This window comes from Platalea leucorodia, assembly GCF_965183815.1.
Source record: "Platalea leucorodia genome assembly, chromosome: Z".
In the NCBI taxonomy this organism is placed as follows: Eukaryota; Metazoa; Chordata; class Aves; order Pelecaniformes; family Threskiornithidae; genus Platalea; species Platalea leucorodia.
In genome coordinates this window covers 70,484,520-70,505,486 of record NC_138858.1, presented here as the reverse complement: position 1 = coordinate 70,505,486, position 20,967 = coordinate 70,484,520, and the positions used below count along the sequence as shown (strand labels likewise).

Below are 20,967 nucleotides of genomic sequence, written 5' to 3'. Positions count from 1 at the left end.
AAGGCACTGAAAAACCACGTTTGCAATGCTCTGCTCTTGTGTGTCACTGCTACACCAAAGCCACCACCTTCGGAGCCCTGGTGTCCTTCAGGGCAGAGAGGGGGAGATGGAGCTGTAGAGGGGCCTCCTGCTTTCCACTGAGGAGAGCACGCCAAGGCTTTGTGACTTCTCTTTTTAAATTCATCATGTCCTGCTCCTTGAGGAAAGCTAGTACTTCACCACTTTCTGCTGAGCCGGTGTCAGGGCTATCCGTGGTGCGAGGTCAGGGACCAGCACATATTGGTAAGGCTCCAGGTCCGGAATGAGGTGTCCTGGCAGGGCAGGAAAGCTGAGTATGACCTGAGCAAGGGTAAAATACTGCATCAGATCCCTCATTTCTACAGGGTCACACAAAACTCGTGTCACTAAACAAAATCACTAAGCCCACTAACTAACGTGACCAAGCGTTCACCTGTACTGTAATGGCTGAGTGTAAGTGAGTGATCCACAGTTACACAAAATCAATGTGGAAAACGCAGGTATGTTTTAATGATTCCCAGGACTAGGGAGATTATATACTCTTTTATCTATTCACTACCATTTTCTTGCAGAATTAAAGTCTCATGCAACATCCTCTAACGCAGGCCTATGAAGCACAACAGATTTATGCCTGCTAAAAGAAAACACAGCCTCCTCCGTTATTAATATGTAAAGCCTGGAGATGAAGTCACATCTGTATGATGATCTATTTTGGTGGACCATGCGTGCTTAAATCCCAGCCTTGATCTTTTAAACTATCAAGTCTGCCATAAATATTTGATGATGAACAAGCTCATAAAAAGAAAATGCAGAATATGAATAGAGCGAGAGCAAATGTGCGGTTCAATTTTTAATTACCATCACCTTACTCTAAAGTCAAGTTCATCTTCTGTGAGAGACAGAAAGTAACTAATTTCTTTCTTACCATAATCTGATCTAAATGATCATCACTGCATTTGCCTGTATTTTTTAAGGAAAAGGATAAGTCATCATAGAAACAGAAGAACCAGGACACAAGAAATAAGGTAGAACAGTCTGGTTTTATTACCATATGTAATCAAGAGCTTTTATTTCCCCTTTTCTCTTCCTTCTTGCTTTCTTTTTCTTTCTTGCTTTTTTTTTTTTTTTTTTTTTTTTACAACATACATTAAGTTGTGAATCAGATGTTAGGGGGATGTGGAAATGAAGGGAAACTGGTGACATCACAATACTTTACAACTTTACAACAAATGAGAGTCTGAATTTGTTGCATCTACCAGTGTATAGCAAGGGTGGAAAGCAAAGGCACACATAGGTTCATGAACCCCTCGAAACAAAGGGTGGAAGGGAACCGGGAGTGGGAAAGGATGAAAACAGAAGACCCACCGAGTACAAAACGCATGTTTCAAGGTCAACCTGGTAACTGGCGTGGTGTACATCGCGAAGGCAGATCGCTGCACAAGCTGTTGCCATAATTATTCGCCTCTACGTTTTTGGGAGAACGCTTCGTGGGGTAATATAAACGGGACCTGCGCATTTGGTGCACCAGGGGTTTGGAGCTTGGTAAAAAGGTTGCGAGTTGGTTCTTTTTAAAAAAATGACCTTGCTACCTACTGTTTTCAAAGGGGTTTCTGTTTGTTTTTATTAAAACAACAACATTGCTTTGGATACAGAACTATCTACTCCAGTCTGCATAGTTCACTAAGGGTGAACAAAACTGTTTCATAAAAGAAGCCATGATGAAATGAAAGAACATGCAAGCACCCTTGTTACACACTTTGGTCTAGACCATCCAGACTTTATATATACCATCTATAAGCTAATGGACTTAAAATCTGTCTTTTCAATCATTCAGAAACAAAACCAAAACCCTGAAAAACAAATGGAAGTATAAAATTTTAAAAAACAAATTGAAACAGAAACAACCACCTTACTCAAACATACTGTTCAGTAGATATATATATATATATAAAAAGCTTAGAAGCGATCCCCATCATTTTTCTACAGTATGTTGACACAGTTATTGTAACAGATTAAAAACACGCCTACGTTTTTGCATAAACTGAAAGACTGGAAAGGAACTTACACACCTGCGCGCGCACACACACACACGCACACACCTGTGCGCACGCACACTCCCACGCTAGCTACATGCACAGTCACACAAAAGAAACAAAGGAAAAAAAAAATACGTTTTTCCCCAAAGAAGTATATGCAGCATCCTTCTGAAGCAGCAGGTAGCTACAGCAGGAGCCCGCCTGCCTGTCCTAGCTCCATGTGCCCTGCATGCTGCGCAACATGCAGCTGGGCTTTCTGCGGGGCTTGGCCCCTCTTGCCGGCGCTTGTCCCCAGCCAGGGGACACACCAGCCCCATGGACAAGGGTGTTGGTCACTTCCCTGCCGCCCCGTGAGAATGATCCCCATGCTGACGTGTGGTAAAGGGGGACCAGGAGGTATGGGAAGGCAGAACCCCCAGCACGGTGCCTTGGGATCATCACTCCTTGTGGGTGGTTTTGAGAGAGGACTTGGCACAGCTAGAAAGTCAAATTGAAGCGGAGGGTATGGTGCTAGCCTAATTTCTTGAGGGACACGCGGTTATGACAATAACCACCACGTTCTTCTTTGAATGTCTTTACTCCAGTTCTTGAAGGGGCTCAATAAATATTTGCATTACTCAAAGGGGAAAAAGAAAAAGGTTTTACATACTACAGTTCACAAGTATACACAACTGAGGGTGTAAGGCACAAATTTACATGTGGAAGAAAACAGGCTATTCACAGATATATTCCCACGAAAAACCCGTGTGATAAGACCATAATTTATGCATGGTAACAGCCGGCATATTAACTAGTTCACACTGTTTGAGGATTTTGTTTGCCGTCTCACATGCAAGGTGAAATGAGATGGCACATCACAAGCTGGTGCCTTCACAGAAAGTATTAGCTACTGACAAAGCCATGTTGATAGCAATGGTGCACAAATGTGCAGCTTTTAAGAGTTTCTCTTGCAGTTGCGTTAGAAGTTATGAACTTGCGGTATTTGTTGCCGTCTTAGGTCAGAGGCCCAGCCAGCTAATTAGCTGAGAGACTTAAATAGATATCCCCTTTTTTTTCAGCTAATCAGGCAGTCCAGGCACAAAGTTCAGAATTCCAGCTCCAACTTATCTAACTCAGTGAATTCATTGGAAAAATAAAAGAGTTTTAATTACTCCAGTTAATGGGTTTCGCGTTAAATAGGTATAACTTTCAAGATACTTCTGAAGAGCTGCTCACAGATGATATGCAGAAGTCATTTCCTTAGGAAAAACAAAAGTTGAACAATAAATAAGAGGAGTTATTTGCGTTAACAGTCACGTGTTATTCATTAAAAGAGAAGGGTAGCAGAAATCTATGACATAGTTTGCCCAACATGGCATTTAACTGCTGTAACCAAACGGCTGTAACACTGATGGGCATCATCATTTCACAGTACCTGCACATAGTAAACTTCTGCCATTGTTAAGTCAGAGTTAGCTTTATCAATGGATTCTTTTTTTTCTTTTTTTTTCTTTTTAAAATTTGTTTGTTTTTGTAATTATTTGTTTTGTTTTTCAGAGCACTCTTTCCCAGTTCAGGAATGCGCTGTGCAGCTGCGGGGCGGGGTGAAATGTCACAGTCATCTTTCACCTGTGTGCTTTTGGCTCAAAGTTTGTGATGGAGGGTTAGTCTTTTGAGCAAAGAACTGGCGGGTTGTGGGGGAGAGTCCTGCAATTGCAAACCTTCAACCATGGGTCATATGGCTCGGGTTTAAAAAAATATTCCACTTTTCCCAGAGAGCAGAAATGCAACATGTCTTCAGCTTGCAACAACCATCTTCTCAGAGGAGCGAGTGGTAACAGTTGCAGAACACTGGCTTTCAAGGGCAACCTCTGCTTAATTGCTGTCCTCCACCCCCCCACCCCCCCCTCCACTCTGATTATGTACACGCGTCGTTGGGCTTCATGGATGTGGAGAGTGGAGCAAAGGAAGGTTTGGGAGGTACGTCTGGCTTTAGCGAGGGCGTGCGTTTCAACCCCGACCTCGTCAGCGAGTTGTAGGTGGTGAGACTCGGCTGCCGAGATACAGTCACAGCCTGTGCCTGCGCAGCGTGGACTTGTATCGAGTCCACTCGCTGCGGGGCCGGCGGCGGGTTGTCACCCCGGCCGAAGCTCTGATTGCGGGAAAGGTGGGACGAGTTAGAGGAGTTAGTGTTGTTTCTTTTGAGGGTCGACGTCTGGTGACTTCTCGTGAGCGAGTTTGTAGGGTAGCTTCTCTTGTAGTCCACGTTGTAAGCAGAAGAGTGCATCTCCAGCCGCTTGCTCAAGCCACTCTGTGACAGCGAGGCGCTCGGGGGCCCAAGGGAAGCTTCCCGCTGGGGTACTTTTGGTGGCATGCTGTCGAGATTTTCCACCAGGTTAACCCCGTGGCTGGGGCTTTTGCTACTCAGATGGTCCTTGATAGTTTTGTACTCAAGGGTGGCATTCTGGTCCTCCATAGGCATCTGAGCCCCATCGCTCATTTTTGGCTGGTCAACGTACTCATGCTGGTAGCCTTGCTGGGCTATGGGCAGGACCACAACACTGGGAATGTGGCTAGGAGAAGCCCTGAGCGGCAGGTCGGTTGGGATCACGGGCGAGGCCATCGGGGGGATATCTTTTGTGCAGGCATTGATGAGGTTCTGGTTTCTCTCCCATTCCCTGCTGCCACGGCTGGGCTTTCTCTTCTGTTGCAGTGTTGGGGTGGACTCAGGGGTTGGCAGGGCGGCCAGGTCCAGATGGTGCTGGTCAGCTTTGATTAGCATCTTGGCAGTGCTGCCTGGGGTAGCCAGCTTGCCATTGTGCATCAGAGGTGTGAGGATAGCTTCAGGCTTTGGCTCCTTGGACTGAGCGTCCCCAAAGAGGCCACTGAGCTTGGTAACACTGCTCATGGAGCCACGGCGGGAGTGGGTCAGCTCCTTCTCCTTCCTCTGCACAACAGCCACATCTCTGCGGCGATGGTCACAGATGCAGTACACTATGATTCCCGAAAAGACGGCCCCCATGACAAAAGCAAGAATAACAGCAATGGCCAACAGGGTGACTGGCACCAGCTGATCGTGACCTTTCAGGTAACTTTCACGAATCACTCCTGCAATAAACAGCATACAGTGGTTAAACAAACTAAGGACGGTGAAAAGCTACTTATCATTAACTACTTTGTTCAAAGGCACACCCTGGGAGGTTTGTTTGTGTTTTGCAAGGAGGAGACAGAAGCTCTGCAAATACCAGAGAAGTGCACCCCACATTGTTTAAGGCTTCTTTCTCTGCTCCTCATTCTGTTATCTTTATCATGTGTTTTAAACGTCAGTGTCACATGCCTGAGCTTCAGGAAGTCGCTTAAATAACTATGAAAGACAGAGCACAGTGTTGAAATCTATTGAGCCTGCTAGATGACTGTCCTTGCTATTTTAATTTTAAAAGCTCTCTCTCGTTTTGAACACATGAATAGGTCAACCTCTGTGCTGAAGCCTCTGCTTTCTCAGCTGAAAGCCCTGACTCGGAGGGCCTCATCTTGTAGTCCTGTGCTGTGGTCAGAGATCACTGTCAAATCTTACTCGGCCCTCCAAGCACCCGCTGTCAGAGAAGGCATCTTCGGCAGTGTGCACCTCCTCCATCTGAAGTCCCTAATACAGCATTCATCAATACCCTGAATTTCTGAAGAAAATAGTTTTTTCTGACATAGTTGGGCACCAAGCCAGCAGCACTAATGAAACACAAGCACAGAGCCTCTATTTGGCTTTTTTTCATTTCTGGTTTTGTTCTTAGTGCTTAACAAGAAGCAGCCACAGCCTGACAAGGAGCTGAAGGAACATCTCTCCCACCTCCTTCTCCAGAGAGGGTCCAAGTGCCAGGGCAGTAAAAGCTCCACATACTCTAAGGAAATGTAATCCTTGTCCTTATTACAGGAGAGACAGCAAGACAAAAAAATGTACCTCCAAGGGCTCTCCTGAGACTTCGTGAAGATACAAAACTTTCATGTTGTAAATCAACTCTTCCTAGAATAATGTCTTTTCATGTATTTGGCAGACAAGGTATTAGTGGCCCAGAATTAGAACCAAATGCAAAATATTCCTCAGCAAACTATGTTAAAAGAGCATGGAAAAGTTACCACTTTCTCACACAAACCTTTGACAAGTATTCTGGCTAGGTATAGTATTGCTTCTATAGTATATATTTTTCTGTTCCCATTTAATTGCAGCATTTAGGTGGACAAGGGACATTTGCTTACAAGATACGAACTTCATATTTAAAAGCAAACCAGGTCTTGAAATCATAAGCCCCTGTGTGTGACATCACAGCTGGTTGCCACGGAAATTATTGTGCTGTGACAAATAGAGGATTATGATTTCATGAGGAGAATAAATAGCAAGAGGGGATGATTGCTTAAGAAAATAAGATCCTGCATTCATATAAATGTCTTAATAGTAAAAAAGGGGAGGAAAGAAAATCTCAGAAAACGATATATAATTAGAAACAATCTTCAAATTAAGTATTTCTAAGAGAACCCTCTTTTAAAGCCCAGCAGCTTTTTAAGAAGCAGATTTTTCTATTTTTTGTCATCAGCACTTAATAAGTGGTGGTAGAACCTACCCCTTTAATTTAAATCCACATATGAAATTGCTGTATATAGACCAGAAGCACAGTCTAGTGGTTATGGCACAGTCAGCAGTAACTACATTTCACGGCAAAGGTGTTGGTCTTCTGTGGACCTTACACCTGCTGATATTTACATGCTAGATTCTGCAGCATTTTGAGACCAAATTTATTTACACTTGTAAAACTGTCTGTGGTCATTAACTGGAGAATTGGAAATAGACAGTCTTAAATGGGTGGGAAGGATGGTGAGGGAAGCATTAAGTCTTATCCAGAAATGCACTGCTGGGCATGAAGTTAAGGAAAGCTTGAACTTAAAAAGCCTTATTTAATGGACACCTTCCATGCACAAACTTCTGAGAGATATGCCCCTTTGAGCACTTAAGTCCAATTTTTTTTTTTATTTTTTTTTTTTTTGTGAAAAAGACTCAAAATCCCTGATCAGTGCCTACGTAAGGGTGTAAGCACCTACAGTCAAAGCCAGCATGGGTTCATGAAGGGAAAGTCATACCTTACTAACTTAATATCCTTTTATGTATAGACTAGGGGACAAGAGGCTGGAGTGCAGCCCCGCTGAAAGGGATCTGGTGGTTTTGGTTGACGGTAAGCTCAGTAAGAGTCAACAATGTGCCCTGTTGGCCAAAAGGGCCAACCGCATAAAAATATTAGAATGTATACAAAGGAGGGCAACAAAGATGGTGAAAAGGCTACAGGACATGACTGATGAGGAACGGCTGAAGATACTCGCTCTGTTCATCTTAGAGAAGAGGAGACCTCACTGATATCTAAAACTTCCTCATGATGGGGAGTGGAGTGGGAAGCGCTGGTCTGTCTCTCAGGTGCCTGGCGATAGGATGCGAGGCAATGGCTTAAAGCTCACATCCATGCCTGACATTTTCTACTGGCTAAGTGAGGTTGTTCTCCACCCTCAGCCTTCTGCTTTAGGCTCAGTCCTACTCTGCAAATGATAGCCTTGAGCACAAACCTGCATCACTGCATACAAAAGCAACATGAAATCTTCAGTTCTACATTACCAATGGATATTGAATCATTACTACTCATTTTACAAAATTACCACACAGTTCAGACTGAGTGACCATGTGTGTTCAAGAAAGGGGTAGCTAAAATGATATTGCTCACGCTGCAGGTGTTTTATCAGCAGAAATTTATGAGGGCCTTAAAACAGCTAGTTCCTCTTGAGTTCAAACTTTCTTGATGTTTATTATGTTTTCTGTACTAGAGTTAAAGGATATTTAACACTAGTGGCTTTGCTCTAGGCAGGCGGATTTTCTCTGGACATAATGTCAGGTTAATGATATAATTTATTTTTTATCATGGATCACATCCATGTGTCTTTAGTTATGCAAGCAATCCCAACAACTTTAACTTAAATGAAACAAGATGGGCAAGATTTGACCCTGCATTAATGTTTATGGAATAGATACAATTAAGTAATGAAAAAGTACAAGGAACATTCAGCATCCTACTGTCATGACCATGGGGGAGGCAATCTAATATGAAATAGGCTGATAATTACAGTCGTTGTCAATCAACATCACAAGCCCCTAGCATCAGTAGTAACTGCATTCACAGACTGGGATGAATAAGCGAGTGTGTGACTGCAACTATGTCCCCAAAACAAGCCAGTTTGACAGCAAACAGATAGTACAGTGTTCGTGCCACTTTACAGCCTGCATTGTGCGCCCTTCCCCTCTCCTGCAGTTCTTAAAAAAACAACACAGTCCCCAAGGGTCAGTCCAGCATCATTCATTAGCACTCACTATTCAAAGAATTAAAATAAATGGAAAAAATAATCAGAAGAATGTAGGGACTACATTTTTGAAAGTCAAGTAAACTATTCGGACTCCCAGCTTTGAGGAAATATATGCTGTTGAAAGGTCTTATAGCTATATATTATCTGACATCTTTCTAAGACATTATGTCCTGGAAAACTGACTGGGTTGGCTGCATAACATGCTATGGAAACAGACTGTAAAATATGATTGATATAAATACCACTATATTATTTTTATCTTATATTTAATAATAAAACAATTATTCTAAATTAAATACCTTTAAAATATTATGTCTAGCACTTTCTTGTTTGCAATATGTTCTTTCCAAGTGTGAAAATACATTGCTTATTTCAATTTATGGGGTCTGAACTGCTCATCCATACTCTTGACTGTTTTCTGTAGCATGTGGAAACTTATCACCATGGATAATAAACAACTATTCTTTGCAAAGGGATATTGTTGACAGAATTACCTGTATTAACATTATACTTGTGAGAGGTCTGGTGGTAGAAATAGTAGTAAAACTGAAAAAGCTTCAAAGACATAGACGAGGTTAAATATTTGCACCTTCAAGGATCAGACCTTACGTGTCGCTAATGTCACAAACATGCTGACACTTACCCATCTCCCTGAAGTCTTACAGTTTAGTCAAGCTCTGTCCCTTGCAAATCACGACTGGGCTTACGACTTCAGGGTCTTCCCACATGTGATGTACTATTATTTCTGGCTATTAAAAGAGCCAGGCTAGTCACTTGATACCCTCCACTTTTCATGGCCATTCTGATTCCTGCAGACAACCTGATCCTTCCTCCTCCACTAACTTTCTGTAATTTCATCCCATGTCCTTTTGTCTGCATCTCCTAACATCACCATTCATTTTACCAGTCAGTATGCCCTGTACCGTAACAGTCTGGAACATGCAAAATCACCTCTTCTTACTCATCTAATGAGAGAGAAGACCTGATATGGTATTGTATTATTCTGCTATACGTAATTCATTCTTTCTTCCAGCAGAGCTTGTAGGTAAGGCACACAGTGTTGGCTGGCTGGTTGGTTAAGAGAACATTAAGAAAAATGTTTCCAAACCTTCAAAGTGTTTCAATTCTGAAATGAGCTAGTGCTTAGATAAATCACGAGTAGAGTATTGATCTAGCTTGTTCACTAAAGGTAGCTGGGGAAAAAGCAAGGAGATGTTACATTTTATTTCAATAATACATATAATTTTTCTAAAGTTCTGGTAAAGGTGAGAAGCAGACTTGCTGAATGTCTCTGGGTGAAAATAAGAGAGAAAAGACCAGAAGTGATAAAATGATACAGATCTACTGTATACTAGATGATTGTAAGCAGAAGGGAGCTGAGGTTTCTTCTTTTCACCAATTAACAAAAGTATTCCAGGGTTAGGACTGTACCTCTATATCTGCTAAAAAACAAGTTAAAAAGGAAGGTGAGAGTATTATTGTATGAAAATGCTGATGAAGCTGTTCTGGACATGTTCTGCTCCTTCTAATTCTAACAGGAAAGAACTTCCAAGGGCAGAAATGTAATTAGGATGAAATAATCACAAAGGAATAGAGTTCATCATTCTAAAGAACACATGGCATGAGCATAACTAAATAAGAATAATGAATATCAGTACCATAAACTTCAATAAAGTAGGACAGATAAGAAAAGACATGGAGACTGAAGCATTTACTCCTTTTCCTGCTTCGCTTTTCAGCAAAAATCCCCACTCTGATCTGTGATCAGAAACGTAACAAAGTCAGGGAATAAGTGTTGACCAGAACAGAAAAAAAAGAGGTTAAAATACCTAGATAATGTAGATGTTTTCAAGTTGCCTAAAGGAACTGACTGCTTAAGGAGCTAGTCAAAGCAATTTCTAGACACTGTCCAGTATCTTGGAGAATGCTGGAGGAAGTATGAGTATCAAGAGCTCTGGAAAAGGACAAGCATATTACCTCCCTTTGAGATGAGCCAAAGGGATGACCTAACAAACTTCAGACCTGCCAGTCCAATTTTTAGAATGGGAATGACACTACAACAAGTGATTAAACAATCAATTTTATGAGCATCCAAAGGATGATAAAGTAATTAAAAAAAAAAAAACCCAAAGCAAATTTGCCAAGAATAAATTACATTAAACCAGACAAACTTCCTTTTTTGACAAGATTTATGGCTTACTTTTTATGGGGAAACATTAAGTATGATACCCTTTGTCTTCTGCAAAGTCTTTGACTTACTTCCTCAGAAGCAAATGAAAGTGAGCTAAAAACCTGCTGAAAAGCTGCAGTTGAAAAACATTGATCAAAGGTCTACCTGGAAAGAGATCTGAAGTAAGGTGTCTGTCTCAGGAGAACAGCAATTAACAGGCATCTGCAGAAGGGAGACCTCAACTCCAGAGGCCCAGCAAAAGAGCTGTGTCCTTTTAGCATGTACAGTATAGAAAGAAATATCCCATGATAACGCCTGAATTTCTTTGTCTCATCTGTGATCAGGGACAGGGATGGCAGAACATCAAGAAGAGCCTCACAGTCACATTCCTGTAAGTCTAGGTTCTGGTGTACGCTTTGCAGTGAGCACAAACAGAAATTCCAGCTTATAACCCTCACAACTGCTTGACGAATGAAAACAAACAACAAACTACTTCCCAGTTTGAATAGTGTAATGTGAGAATGTTTTAGTGGTACAATAGTCTGGATGCTGCCTTCTGTCACAACCAAGCTGAAGCCAGTGAGACTAACAAGAGCAGGGCAGAGAGCCATACCTGGTCCCATAATTACAAGTTCCTGTGTGTCAATAACCTAGTTACCTGTCACCAAAAGTAACGCCTTTCAGTTTAAGCGCTACAGTTAGCTGTAGTGTGGACACAAAGACACCTCTGTCCCAGAAATGATGTATGGCCGTGAGAGGCGTACCCCGGACCACACACCATGTGCATCAAGAACGCTCTGTGATCACCTCTGCAGGGAACTGTCATTGTCTAGCTTTCTGAAGTTGCCTGCAACAGATGGTAAAGTAATAACCCAAAATGGTGGCACACACAAAACTGAAACACAGAGGTGGGAAATGAAGAATGATGTTTTGGCAGGAAAGTGGGCGAATAACTATCAGGGAATAAGGTAATATTTATGTCTAGACCACACATTAACAGCAGTCAGGGAGAGAGTGTGATTGCTCTCTTAAACTTCACCTCTCTAGCTAAATGGGAATGAGCCCACTTCCATCTCCAACACCTACAAAATCACTTGATACTTTCCACAGAACAAGTCATTGTTCCAGAAAGGCACAATGATTTCTTTACTGTTGTTATTTAAGGGGAAAACCTTGCAGTTAATGTCATTCTTCAGTGCAAGCTTCCCTGTCTGATGTACGTCTCCCTCTGTTTAGACTTGCAAGAAATGCTGGTAGAGACTCATTATGAATGGAGGTTTTTATGGGCTTCAGAATATCTTTTTTAAATACCACTGAATAGGTTTTCAACATGTGTCTCCAGGTGTTAGAACTGTGTTTACAGGCAGTCTCATGCTGCTAAAAGACTACTTCAGCCTGGAAAATCCCTGCAGGTATTAACAAGCTTTCTTCCTCCTTTTTAACCAGCAATAGGAATAAAAAAAAAAATCAGATTAATTTAGACTGGACACCCTGACTTAAAATGATAGCAAATTCAGGAACGACCAGAGTCTACCACGCATTTCTGAGATCTTATTGTTTCTCTTGAAGGAATAATTTCAAGGTTTGACATAAACCAACCACATTATAATCCCAATGATTTGATGTTTGCCACTTTATTGGAACTTCTTTGTTGAAAACAGTAAGTAAGCTTTTTCCTTTATCTTCCTTCTGGCTGCCAGGACTTGTTCTGCTGACTCAGTGCAATTCTACCCAGTACTTGTTTTTCTGGACTCTTGGTGTCACCAGCTAGAAAAAAACAGCTCAAACATTCACAGTTAAAGCTGCTGGCAAATGCTTTTTTTTCCCTCCCCTCGCAGTAAAGCTGTATTGTTGATTTGTAAAGGTCTGCAACTCTAAGTTTTGCACAACTGTGCTAAGAAGAGCCATCCACCTCCCTCCAGATTCTGCCCTACGGCTCTCAAAGCCAGTTCCCCAAGCTAGCAGCCTGAGATATCCAGCAAACAAAAAGAGGATGCATGAGCTTGGAGGAAAGAATGAATGTGGTAAAGAAAAAACCTTGAGTTACAAGAGGCCTGGGGATCATTAGAGGTATGAGGAGAAATGGTACTTCAAAACTAAGAAAAGAAAATCAATATATAACGTGCCTGAAGTAACACGTAACAAAACCTTGAAAAGGATCTAAACAATCAGATCAGCCATAGTGGCCTCTGTCAGGATTGTCTGGCCCTTAATCAGACCTATTTCAGAAGCAATCCCTCCAGGATAGGTTCAGCTATTGATCTCTAAGGGTGGTTTTATTTCTCCTTTCAAATGGTCCAAATTATATCTCTCTGCACTTTTTATGAATGACTGTTGACATGACTCTCTATAGAAAAAAGATGGTTGTAACTTACTAAAAGAGGGGAGATCAACAGGTGGCTTTGGTCTCAATGAGAAGATGGAGAATTTTCATTCTAGTATTTTTTTAAGACAGATAAATTAACCAAGAAAGGTGAGAGAAATGACTCTGCCATGTCCATATGAGATAACCTGTGAGTCTTGAAGTAACGCTTTCAGAACAGATTTCAATTATCTATTTTTAGTTCAATTATGAGCCTGCAATCCAATTTTTCTGCATGCCACAGCGGCCATACAAAACGTACACCATGCCCACACTTGTGAATTTTGAGAAATTAGAAACAAGCAGCTCTTTTTTGAAAGGGATTGTATAGATGGAAATTACAAGATCTGAACAAGCAAATTCATGCTCAGACAACTCCCACCTCCACCGAAACAAAGGGGAAGCAGACCTGAAAAAGACTGGAATAGCAAGCTCTTAGACGTTTTTTAATTGTGTTACTTCTAAGCAGTATCTCTGTAAATAAACCAGTTTATTAAGTTTGCATGTATGGGAGAAGGTTTGAGAACCTCCTGGATCTGTAATACAATGATGAAAGTCATTGAAGTCCTGAAGCCAGCCCAATTTTATTTGTCCCAGCAGCTACGCTCAAGGCCAGCTCTTGCACTAGAAAGTGCTTGACAACCTTTCTCCCACTGGCAGGTGGTATGCGGTGGCTGATCATTTTGAACTTTCCTGATTTCAGTACCTTCCTTCACTTCTCACCCTTTCCCGGTGAGCAATGATAATTTTAGATGCCTCTGTGTGATAGCGAATAAGCAAACATAGCAGGTCCTTTAAAAAAGTAAAACACAGGCATTCATAGTAGTTAAAACAAGATGTATAAAATCCAAATGTCAAGGAAAATTAATTCTTTTGTAGCTTGTCTCGGCAGAGGCAAACTTTATGCTGCTTTGCATCTTAAAACACAAATTTCCTTTAAAATCTACTGCATTTCCTCCAATGACGTAAAAAAGGCTCAGTGCACATTCTGGGACCTTTCTATTATGCCTGGGATGAGCTTAAACGTATCCAGCTGCTCTTTATTAGTTTACTTCAGGGGATCTTTCACAGCTGGGTTAAACCAGATTTACATATGTTTGGCTGAATATGAGTCATAGAATCACAGAATCATAGAATCACAGAATCACAGAATGGGTTGGGCTGCAAAGATCATCTAGTTCCAACCCCTCTGCCATGGGCAGGGACACCTTCCACTAGATTACAAAGCCCCATCCAACCTGGCCTTGAACACTTCCAGGGATGGGGCATCCACAACTTCTCTGGGCAACCTGTTCCAGTGCCTCACCACCCTCATAGTGAAGAATTTCTTCCTTATATCTAATCTAAATTTACCCTCTTTCAGTTTAAAGCTGTTAATCCTTGTCATATCACTATGCTCCCTTGTAAAAAGTCCCTCCCCAGCTTTCTTATAACCCCCCGTCAGGTACTGGAAGGCTGCTGTAAGGTCTCCCCAGAGCCTTCTCTTCTCCAGGCTGAACAACACCAACTCTCTCAGCCTGTCTTCATAGGAGAGGTGCTCCAGCCCTCTGATCATCTTTGTGGCCCTCCTCTGGACACACTCCAACAGGTCCATGTCCTTCTGATGTTGGGGACCCCAGAACTGGACGCAGTACTCCAGATGCGGTCTCACCGGAGCAGAGTAGAGGGGCAGAATCACCTCCCTCGACCTGCTGGCCACCTGTCTTTTGATGCAGCCTAGGATATGGTTGGCTTTCTGGGCTGTTAAGCACACATTGCCAGCTCATGTTGACCTTCTCATCAAACAACACACCCAAGTCCTTCTCCTCAGGGCTGCTCTCAATCCATTGTCCACCCAGCATGATTTCAGGGATCCAGAGAATTACTGTAGCCTGCAAAGTGAATCTCTCATCTTCACAGTTCCCATTTCACCGCATGGAGCTCCTCTGATGGCGCAGAACAAATGCCTTTTTTTTTTTCCCCCTACTGTGGGCATTATGTATTCTGGGCAGCCCAGTGTCTTTCTGGAAGCAGTTTTTATGAACAGTGTCAAGGAAAGAGAAGCTGTCACTGAGAAATTCTGTGGCTTTTCCTCTCCTTTTTTACAGCCTGTTTTGAACTATGACCTTTCTGCACAACAGGGAAAAGTGAAGTTTGCTGATGTCAACATAAGCAGCTCTGCTTAGCAGGCTGAAGCTCAAAGCAGCCTTACGGAAGAATTGGGGTTAAATTTCAAACACTGCATACGACCTAAAAGCAAAAATTGTTTCCTCATCAGCTCTGATCTTCTTTAAAGACACAAAAATGGAAATGCTAGTTTTGAGCTACTAGTGTGACTGAACACATTACAGCTGAACTAACAACGGAACCACCTATTAAACATCCAAGATATTTAAATAATAAGACCGTACCCTATATATCCTATTCCCTGAGGTCTCTGGAAATTATTATTAAGCTGCTGAACAACTATGTGATGAAGCCAATAATGTTTACTCATGCACACAGACTGTATTTCTTAGGGATAGTCCCTCTGCCCACAGCGGGGTTGCTGGTGCATGTTAGGAACATGGCTGGACTGCATGCTAGGTCTGCTCTTATAGAGGGAGGATGAAACCTCTTCTGTCCTTAAAATGCCAGCACTGTGTATTTTCTGACAGAAAGCAAACACTGTGGATTAACTCTTCGTTTCTCCTACATTCATGAATACTGCAGGTGTAGTCAAAAGACCTAGTCTTAAGAATAAAAACATGCCCCCAGTGATCAGTAAAAGACAAGACCGCTTCTTCTAGAAATATTTGCAGGGCTGGTGCTGTAGGCAAAAAATAGCTTATACATGTCTGATGTTATTTTTATCATTTCCCTCCACATTGCAGTCCCATAGCCTCATCTGCCTTTGAATATATTAAGTGACTGAGGAATTGCGATGAGTTTGAAACACTGGCCATAACAGTCATCAAGACTAATTTCACTGCTATTTCTTCTTCTGTATCTCACTGCTCTTCCAGTATAAATACCACAAGTTTTCTTTCCTCTCAGTTACATTCACTCAAATCCACAGTATCTCCAGTAAAGCAAGCAGGGTTACTCCAGCCACATCCTGAGGTAAAAGACAGCATTTCCCTGATGGACTTCTTGTCCTGGTGCTGCTATCATCTCTCTCTGACTTACTTCATTTTCTGTCTCCAGGCGTGGCTTCCTTCATGAATTTTTCTCTGCATTTTTTGACCTAATTTTTTTTTATCGCCTCCCCACCTTGCAGGCACCGCATGTACATTTACACTTTGATGCCATCACTTCATTGATGTTTCTTGTCTGTGCATTTTTTAATGTGCTCAGTGATTACTCCAGCCAGTCTGCTTCCCTGGATGAGGTGAACCTGTAGCTTCATCTCAGAGGACATACTTTAGCAAGCAGGTGCCCAGCCCAGCTGCAAGAAAGCTGCCCTGGGGCCAGCAGCAATCTAGCCACAGTAGTGTGTGCAAACCAGTGTCTTCTCCGACATACATTCAAAGCCCATCCAGACACCCTCTTGACTGTCCAGCAGCAGGCCAGGCAGACGTACCTGTATATTTGCTTTATCACAGATCTCACAAGCAGCAGTGTTCCTGCTACAACAACTCCCCCAGCCTTCCACTCAGTTCTGGTACTGGATCAAATCTCCGTTTTCTGGATTTATTGTAGTGTTTGTTCAGTTTCTGCTCATGCTCTTTCTTTAAGCCAGTATTTTCCACTGCTGCAGGCAAACCAGGCAGCTTGCACAGCTAGTTAATCCACATGAAGGTAGGTGCTATAACAAGGAACATGATTGGCTTTTTTCATATCTGTAGACTAATTCTCAAGATACATTTACTGATCTACAGACATACAAATTTCCATGTGAGAGGTTAAACCTCATTTTTTTTCCCTAGCATTGTGAACTTAACAAATTCTATCACAATCTCTTTTCTCTCAGTAATACGTATTTACTCTCTTTCCTCCTTTCTAAATACAGTGTAGGTGAGACCAAACGCGGAAGCACAGCTGGTGTTATCAAGTTGTCTTGCCATGAGCAAGTAGAGATAAACTGTATTGTCTTCCCAGGTCTTGATGCTGGGTATATGAAAGTACTCACTGATTTGATATTAGTAATTCAGTTCAATGAGTGAGAACTGCACACTGAGATATACAAATCCCCCTGGGTATGGAAAATCAATTGCTCTCACTGGATGAGTGCCTCAGGGCATTGCCTGTAGCTTGCTCATATTTAGGCAAAAAGCATATAAAGTGCTGCAGGACTGTAAGACCTCTTTAAGACACTGAATAGAGACTAGTGTTTTGTAGAGATAAAGCTGAACGCTATCTGCAAAAAAAGAGCAGTGCTCTTTATGTTCTTTATTATGAGCTGTGATTGCCCAAACCTCTGGGCAGGCTCTGTGGTGAACACAAGAGGTTCAGTGGGGAGAGCAGGCAGAAGAAGGGACAGTGGGCACTCCTGCTCTGTGCCCTCCTTTGAAAGCCTCTGATTGGGACTCATTCAGCAACGAATACACACGGAGAATTGTTGAACTGTTTGATGGGAGCTATAAGCTGGTGGCAGGAATTAGATTTGTCCAGTGCTGACCACAGGCTCAAAGAAACTACCAACGGCCTTTTCTACACCACATGACAAGACCACTTCTGTTAGCTTCTTTAAAAACAAGCGGTACTCAGTGTGTACCCAGCATTATGGCTTCTCTCTCACTCACCCAGCTTGCTTCCAAACAGGAATTCAGCATAGTTTTCTGGTTTAAAGAATAAGGAAACATCTGGAAAATATGTGCTTCTCAAAATACTTTTGGAATTATTTTAATGAAGGCTTCGGTGTGCTGCTGCTCAGGAGGTGTTTCTGTGCACGCTTAAATTCCCTGTCTGTGCTGGTACTGTTTGTGTTTAGTAATTGCAGATCTTTCAGGCTCTCCAAAAAAACCTCTCTGTTTCTTTCTACAAGAACATGACACAGAATAACAGTAGCTTTGTAGAGCTTTAAAAATGTGCCTGCTTCCCCCCCACCCCTTTTTTAACAGCTGTTCTTTTATTTTCTATCACAATTGTGGGTAAGATGGGATGGAGCACGAACAAGATGGCATATTATTGACAGCATGCAGCTGGTGTTATTTTCCAATTAAAAAAATCCTTGTTGGGCATATGAAAGAACTGTCTAGTTTATGCCCAGTTGTGACAATGCTATCAAGTGGCACCTTCATCTGAGATTTTATTTCACAGAGGATAGCAATCTTCGGTTGCTGATGGGAGAACTACAGTTTAATATCCAGGGCTAACCACTTTGGTAGACGTGGGAGGCTGGAACTGGTTTGGAGGCTATCCACTGGGACTCACTATTTCAGAGTATTACAGGTATTCTTCCCAGCCAACACAAAGTTGGTGATGAATGTGCTGTTAGCCATTTCCAAACGTTTGCTGTATTGCACAGCTGTGCCAGAAATGCCTCTTAATGCTTCCTGAGCAACTTCTCTATAAACTGCCCTAAGCTCTTCTAATGCCAATGGAGCTGTTAAAATCTACTTCAGCAGGGACCCTGACTTATTCTGTTCTGCTGGGGCAGGGAGAACTGTCAGACTATCAGCTGGTGGTTAAAGTGCTTATCAGTCGCAGCACCAATGCTCAATGTACACGGAGTTGTCTATGTATTTAGTTGCCTAACTGTGACAAGTCTCTTCTGGGTATAAGGGCCTGAGATTTCTCAAAAACTTACAGCTTGGCCAATGAAGCTCCTTTTTCCCTCAGGGGGATGTCAGGATGCACATTTTTGATCTAATGGTAAACTTGCACTATCAGCTTCAAAACTTTCTCAATAAAATGCCCTTAAGACTCTTTTTTTGTAACATGAGAATAACAACATATTTTTCCCTATCCTCTTTCCCAGCTACTGGCACAGAGAATCTTAGAACACATGATTAAAGTCTAGCAAAAGTCACAGCAACGGTAATCGGACACCAGAGACTACAGTGTCTCACTAAATGACTATTAAAGAGCTCGAAGTAACACCTGCCTAAACACCTGACTAAACTAAGGATATTCACAGAAACGACTACTTTCCAAATGCAATGACATTTGTTATCTGTATTTTATGTTCAATAAAATTAACATGGTAAAATCTAAATTATGCCCTCTCCAGGATTTTCTTTCTTTAATTAAGTGCATGCTGTTAATCAGTAAGCACCAGCCCATCCTGATATAAAGAATTAAGCCCACCTTTTTTACAGTCTTAAGGAAAACTAAGAAAAGAAGGAAGAGAGTCTGTCAGGATCCTTCCTACTTACTGAAAGGGATGATGATACCATTCACTAAAAGGTTATCTATATGAGAAGAATGTAGGTGGTGTTTTGTACAGAGGCATGTAATTAAACAGTTCATAGTCCACAGACAGTATTAAAAGTGATCTGAACCAGGACTGTCAATGTTTAGGTCGTTGTAAAATTACTACAGGACATCTTACCTATTAATTAATATGATTATTGAAACTAGGCACATCCTATATGAGAAAAATTAATTATTCAAATATCTTTAACAGCATATTGACATTTTAATTGTACACTAGCATTAACTTAACACCAAAAGGCACTTTAAGTGTCTTTCAGCTACTAAATTTTCTGCTCTTAAATCCCTTCAAATTGCAAAGCAGTTTCAGAAATCTCTTAAACAGCTAGGTTGCCCTCCCAATTCAGCATCTTTGTATGGCACAACATCTCCCTATACTCAATATAAATGCCACAACAATGAAACTTGGTGTTACTTAACATCCAATTATGCTTTGCTATTTCCAGACAGAGCAGTGGCCCTGTGGGGCCAGCATACCCTAAAGTGAATTCCCAGCTCTTGATAAATATGTCAGTGCTACAAGGGTCAAACAAGAGCACGAGGCAGTCTGTGTTCCTCCACTGAGCTGTCCTCACCGGCTGATGTGGATGAATGCAGCTGTGGATCTAGTCCACCACACAGGGCTCTAATGCCCTGAACCCTGAGCAGCTGCCTTGACAAATTAGATGTGCCCTCTTTTATTGAAAAAGCAGATCAAGGTCCTGGGGCAATGACAGTTTTTCCCTGTTTTAGTAAGACAGGCTTCTACTGCTCATTGCAGCCTGGAAATGGATAGCCTGACTTTAAATCTATGCAGGCGGACAATTACAGGTCAAGGATACCTGCTGTTTCCTGCAGCCACATTTGACATTTGATGAGGTCTATTTTAAACTTCACCCTTATTTGTAGGATCCAGTAATTTGGGGACATTCAGAAAGAAAAGCTCTGTTGATAAGTTTTCATAACCTATTAACACTACCTCTGTTGATAGTTCTCAGTTGCACATTGACACAACCTCTTCTACTACCAATGATGTCTTTTTTTGGCTACTAAACAGCAAATTTTTCTTGGTTCTAATCTTGTTACTCACGTTTCCACTTCTGCTAGTTAAATCTGAAATCTGTACTGTTAGCAAAATGTAGAAACAATTTGATTTCTGAAAATTTTAAGTTAGTGCCAGTGCTGAAATATAGGCATTTCTTTAGGTGTGGCACAGGCAGTTGGTGTGTGTTGGATTATACCCCCTCTGTTATTTTGATTTCCTCATCCTTGCTTATCTTTTGCAGTGAAAACTGTTCCTCTCCTTATAGTTTCAGGTTACTATAGAAAATCTGTGACTACATGAGCCGCGGCTTTTTATGTAAAGTTTGAAATGAAGATTTAGTCACAGAGAAGACGATACACTAAATCACTGCCCTGTATTCTATTACAATCCTCATTTTTTATTAAAATTGGCTTAAGGATGTGGCCCTGTCCAGGGACTTAGGTTCTGTCATCTCTTCCGCATGCCTTTTCTCTTCTCTGTCTCTTCGCTCTTGTTCTCATAGAAACTTACAAAAACATAATGAAAACAAGTTTGAAGAAAGTCTGTTGTCAGAAACATCCTTCCAGCATTCTTCTTTCACAGATTTTATATACAATTTCCATTTTATTAATTAGCATCTAGTTTTCTACTGCCACTGTTTGAACTTGAGGATGCA

The 20,967-nt window shown here is 41.7% G+C and overlaps 1 protein-coding gene across 3 annotated transcripts in view; it reads right to left on the bottom strand.

Moving 5' to 3' along the window:
- Window positions 1–3,915: 3,915 nt before the first annotated feature.
- The window catches only part of SEMA6A (semaphorin 6A), a 113,250-nt gene continuing 96,198 nt past the window's right edge, over window positions 3,916–20,967 (bottom strand). For all 3 annotated transcript variants that reach the window (XM_082336024.1, XM_082336022.1, XM_082336023.1), the window contains one exon: window positions 3,916–5,141. In XM_082336024.1, coding sequence (XP_082192150.1) covers window positions 3,952–5,141 — 1,190 coding nt within the window. In that variant the 3' untranslated portion in view covers window positions 3,916–3,951. The remainder of the gene's footprint in view (window positions 5,142–20,967) is intronic.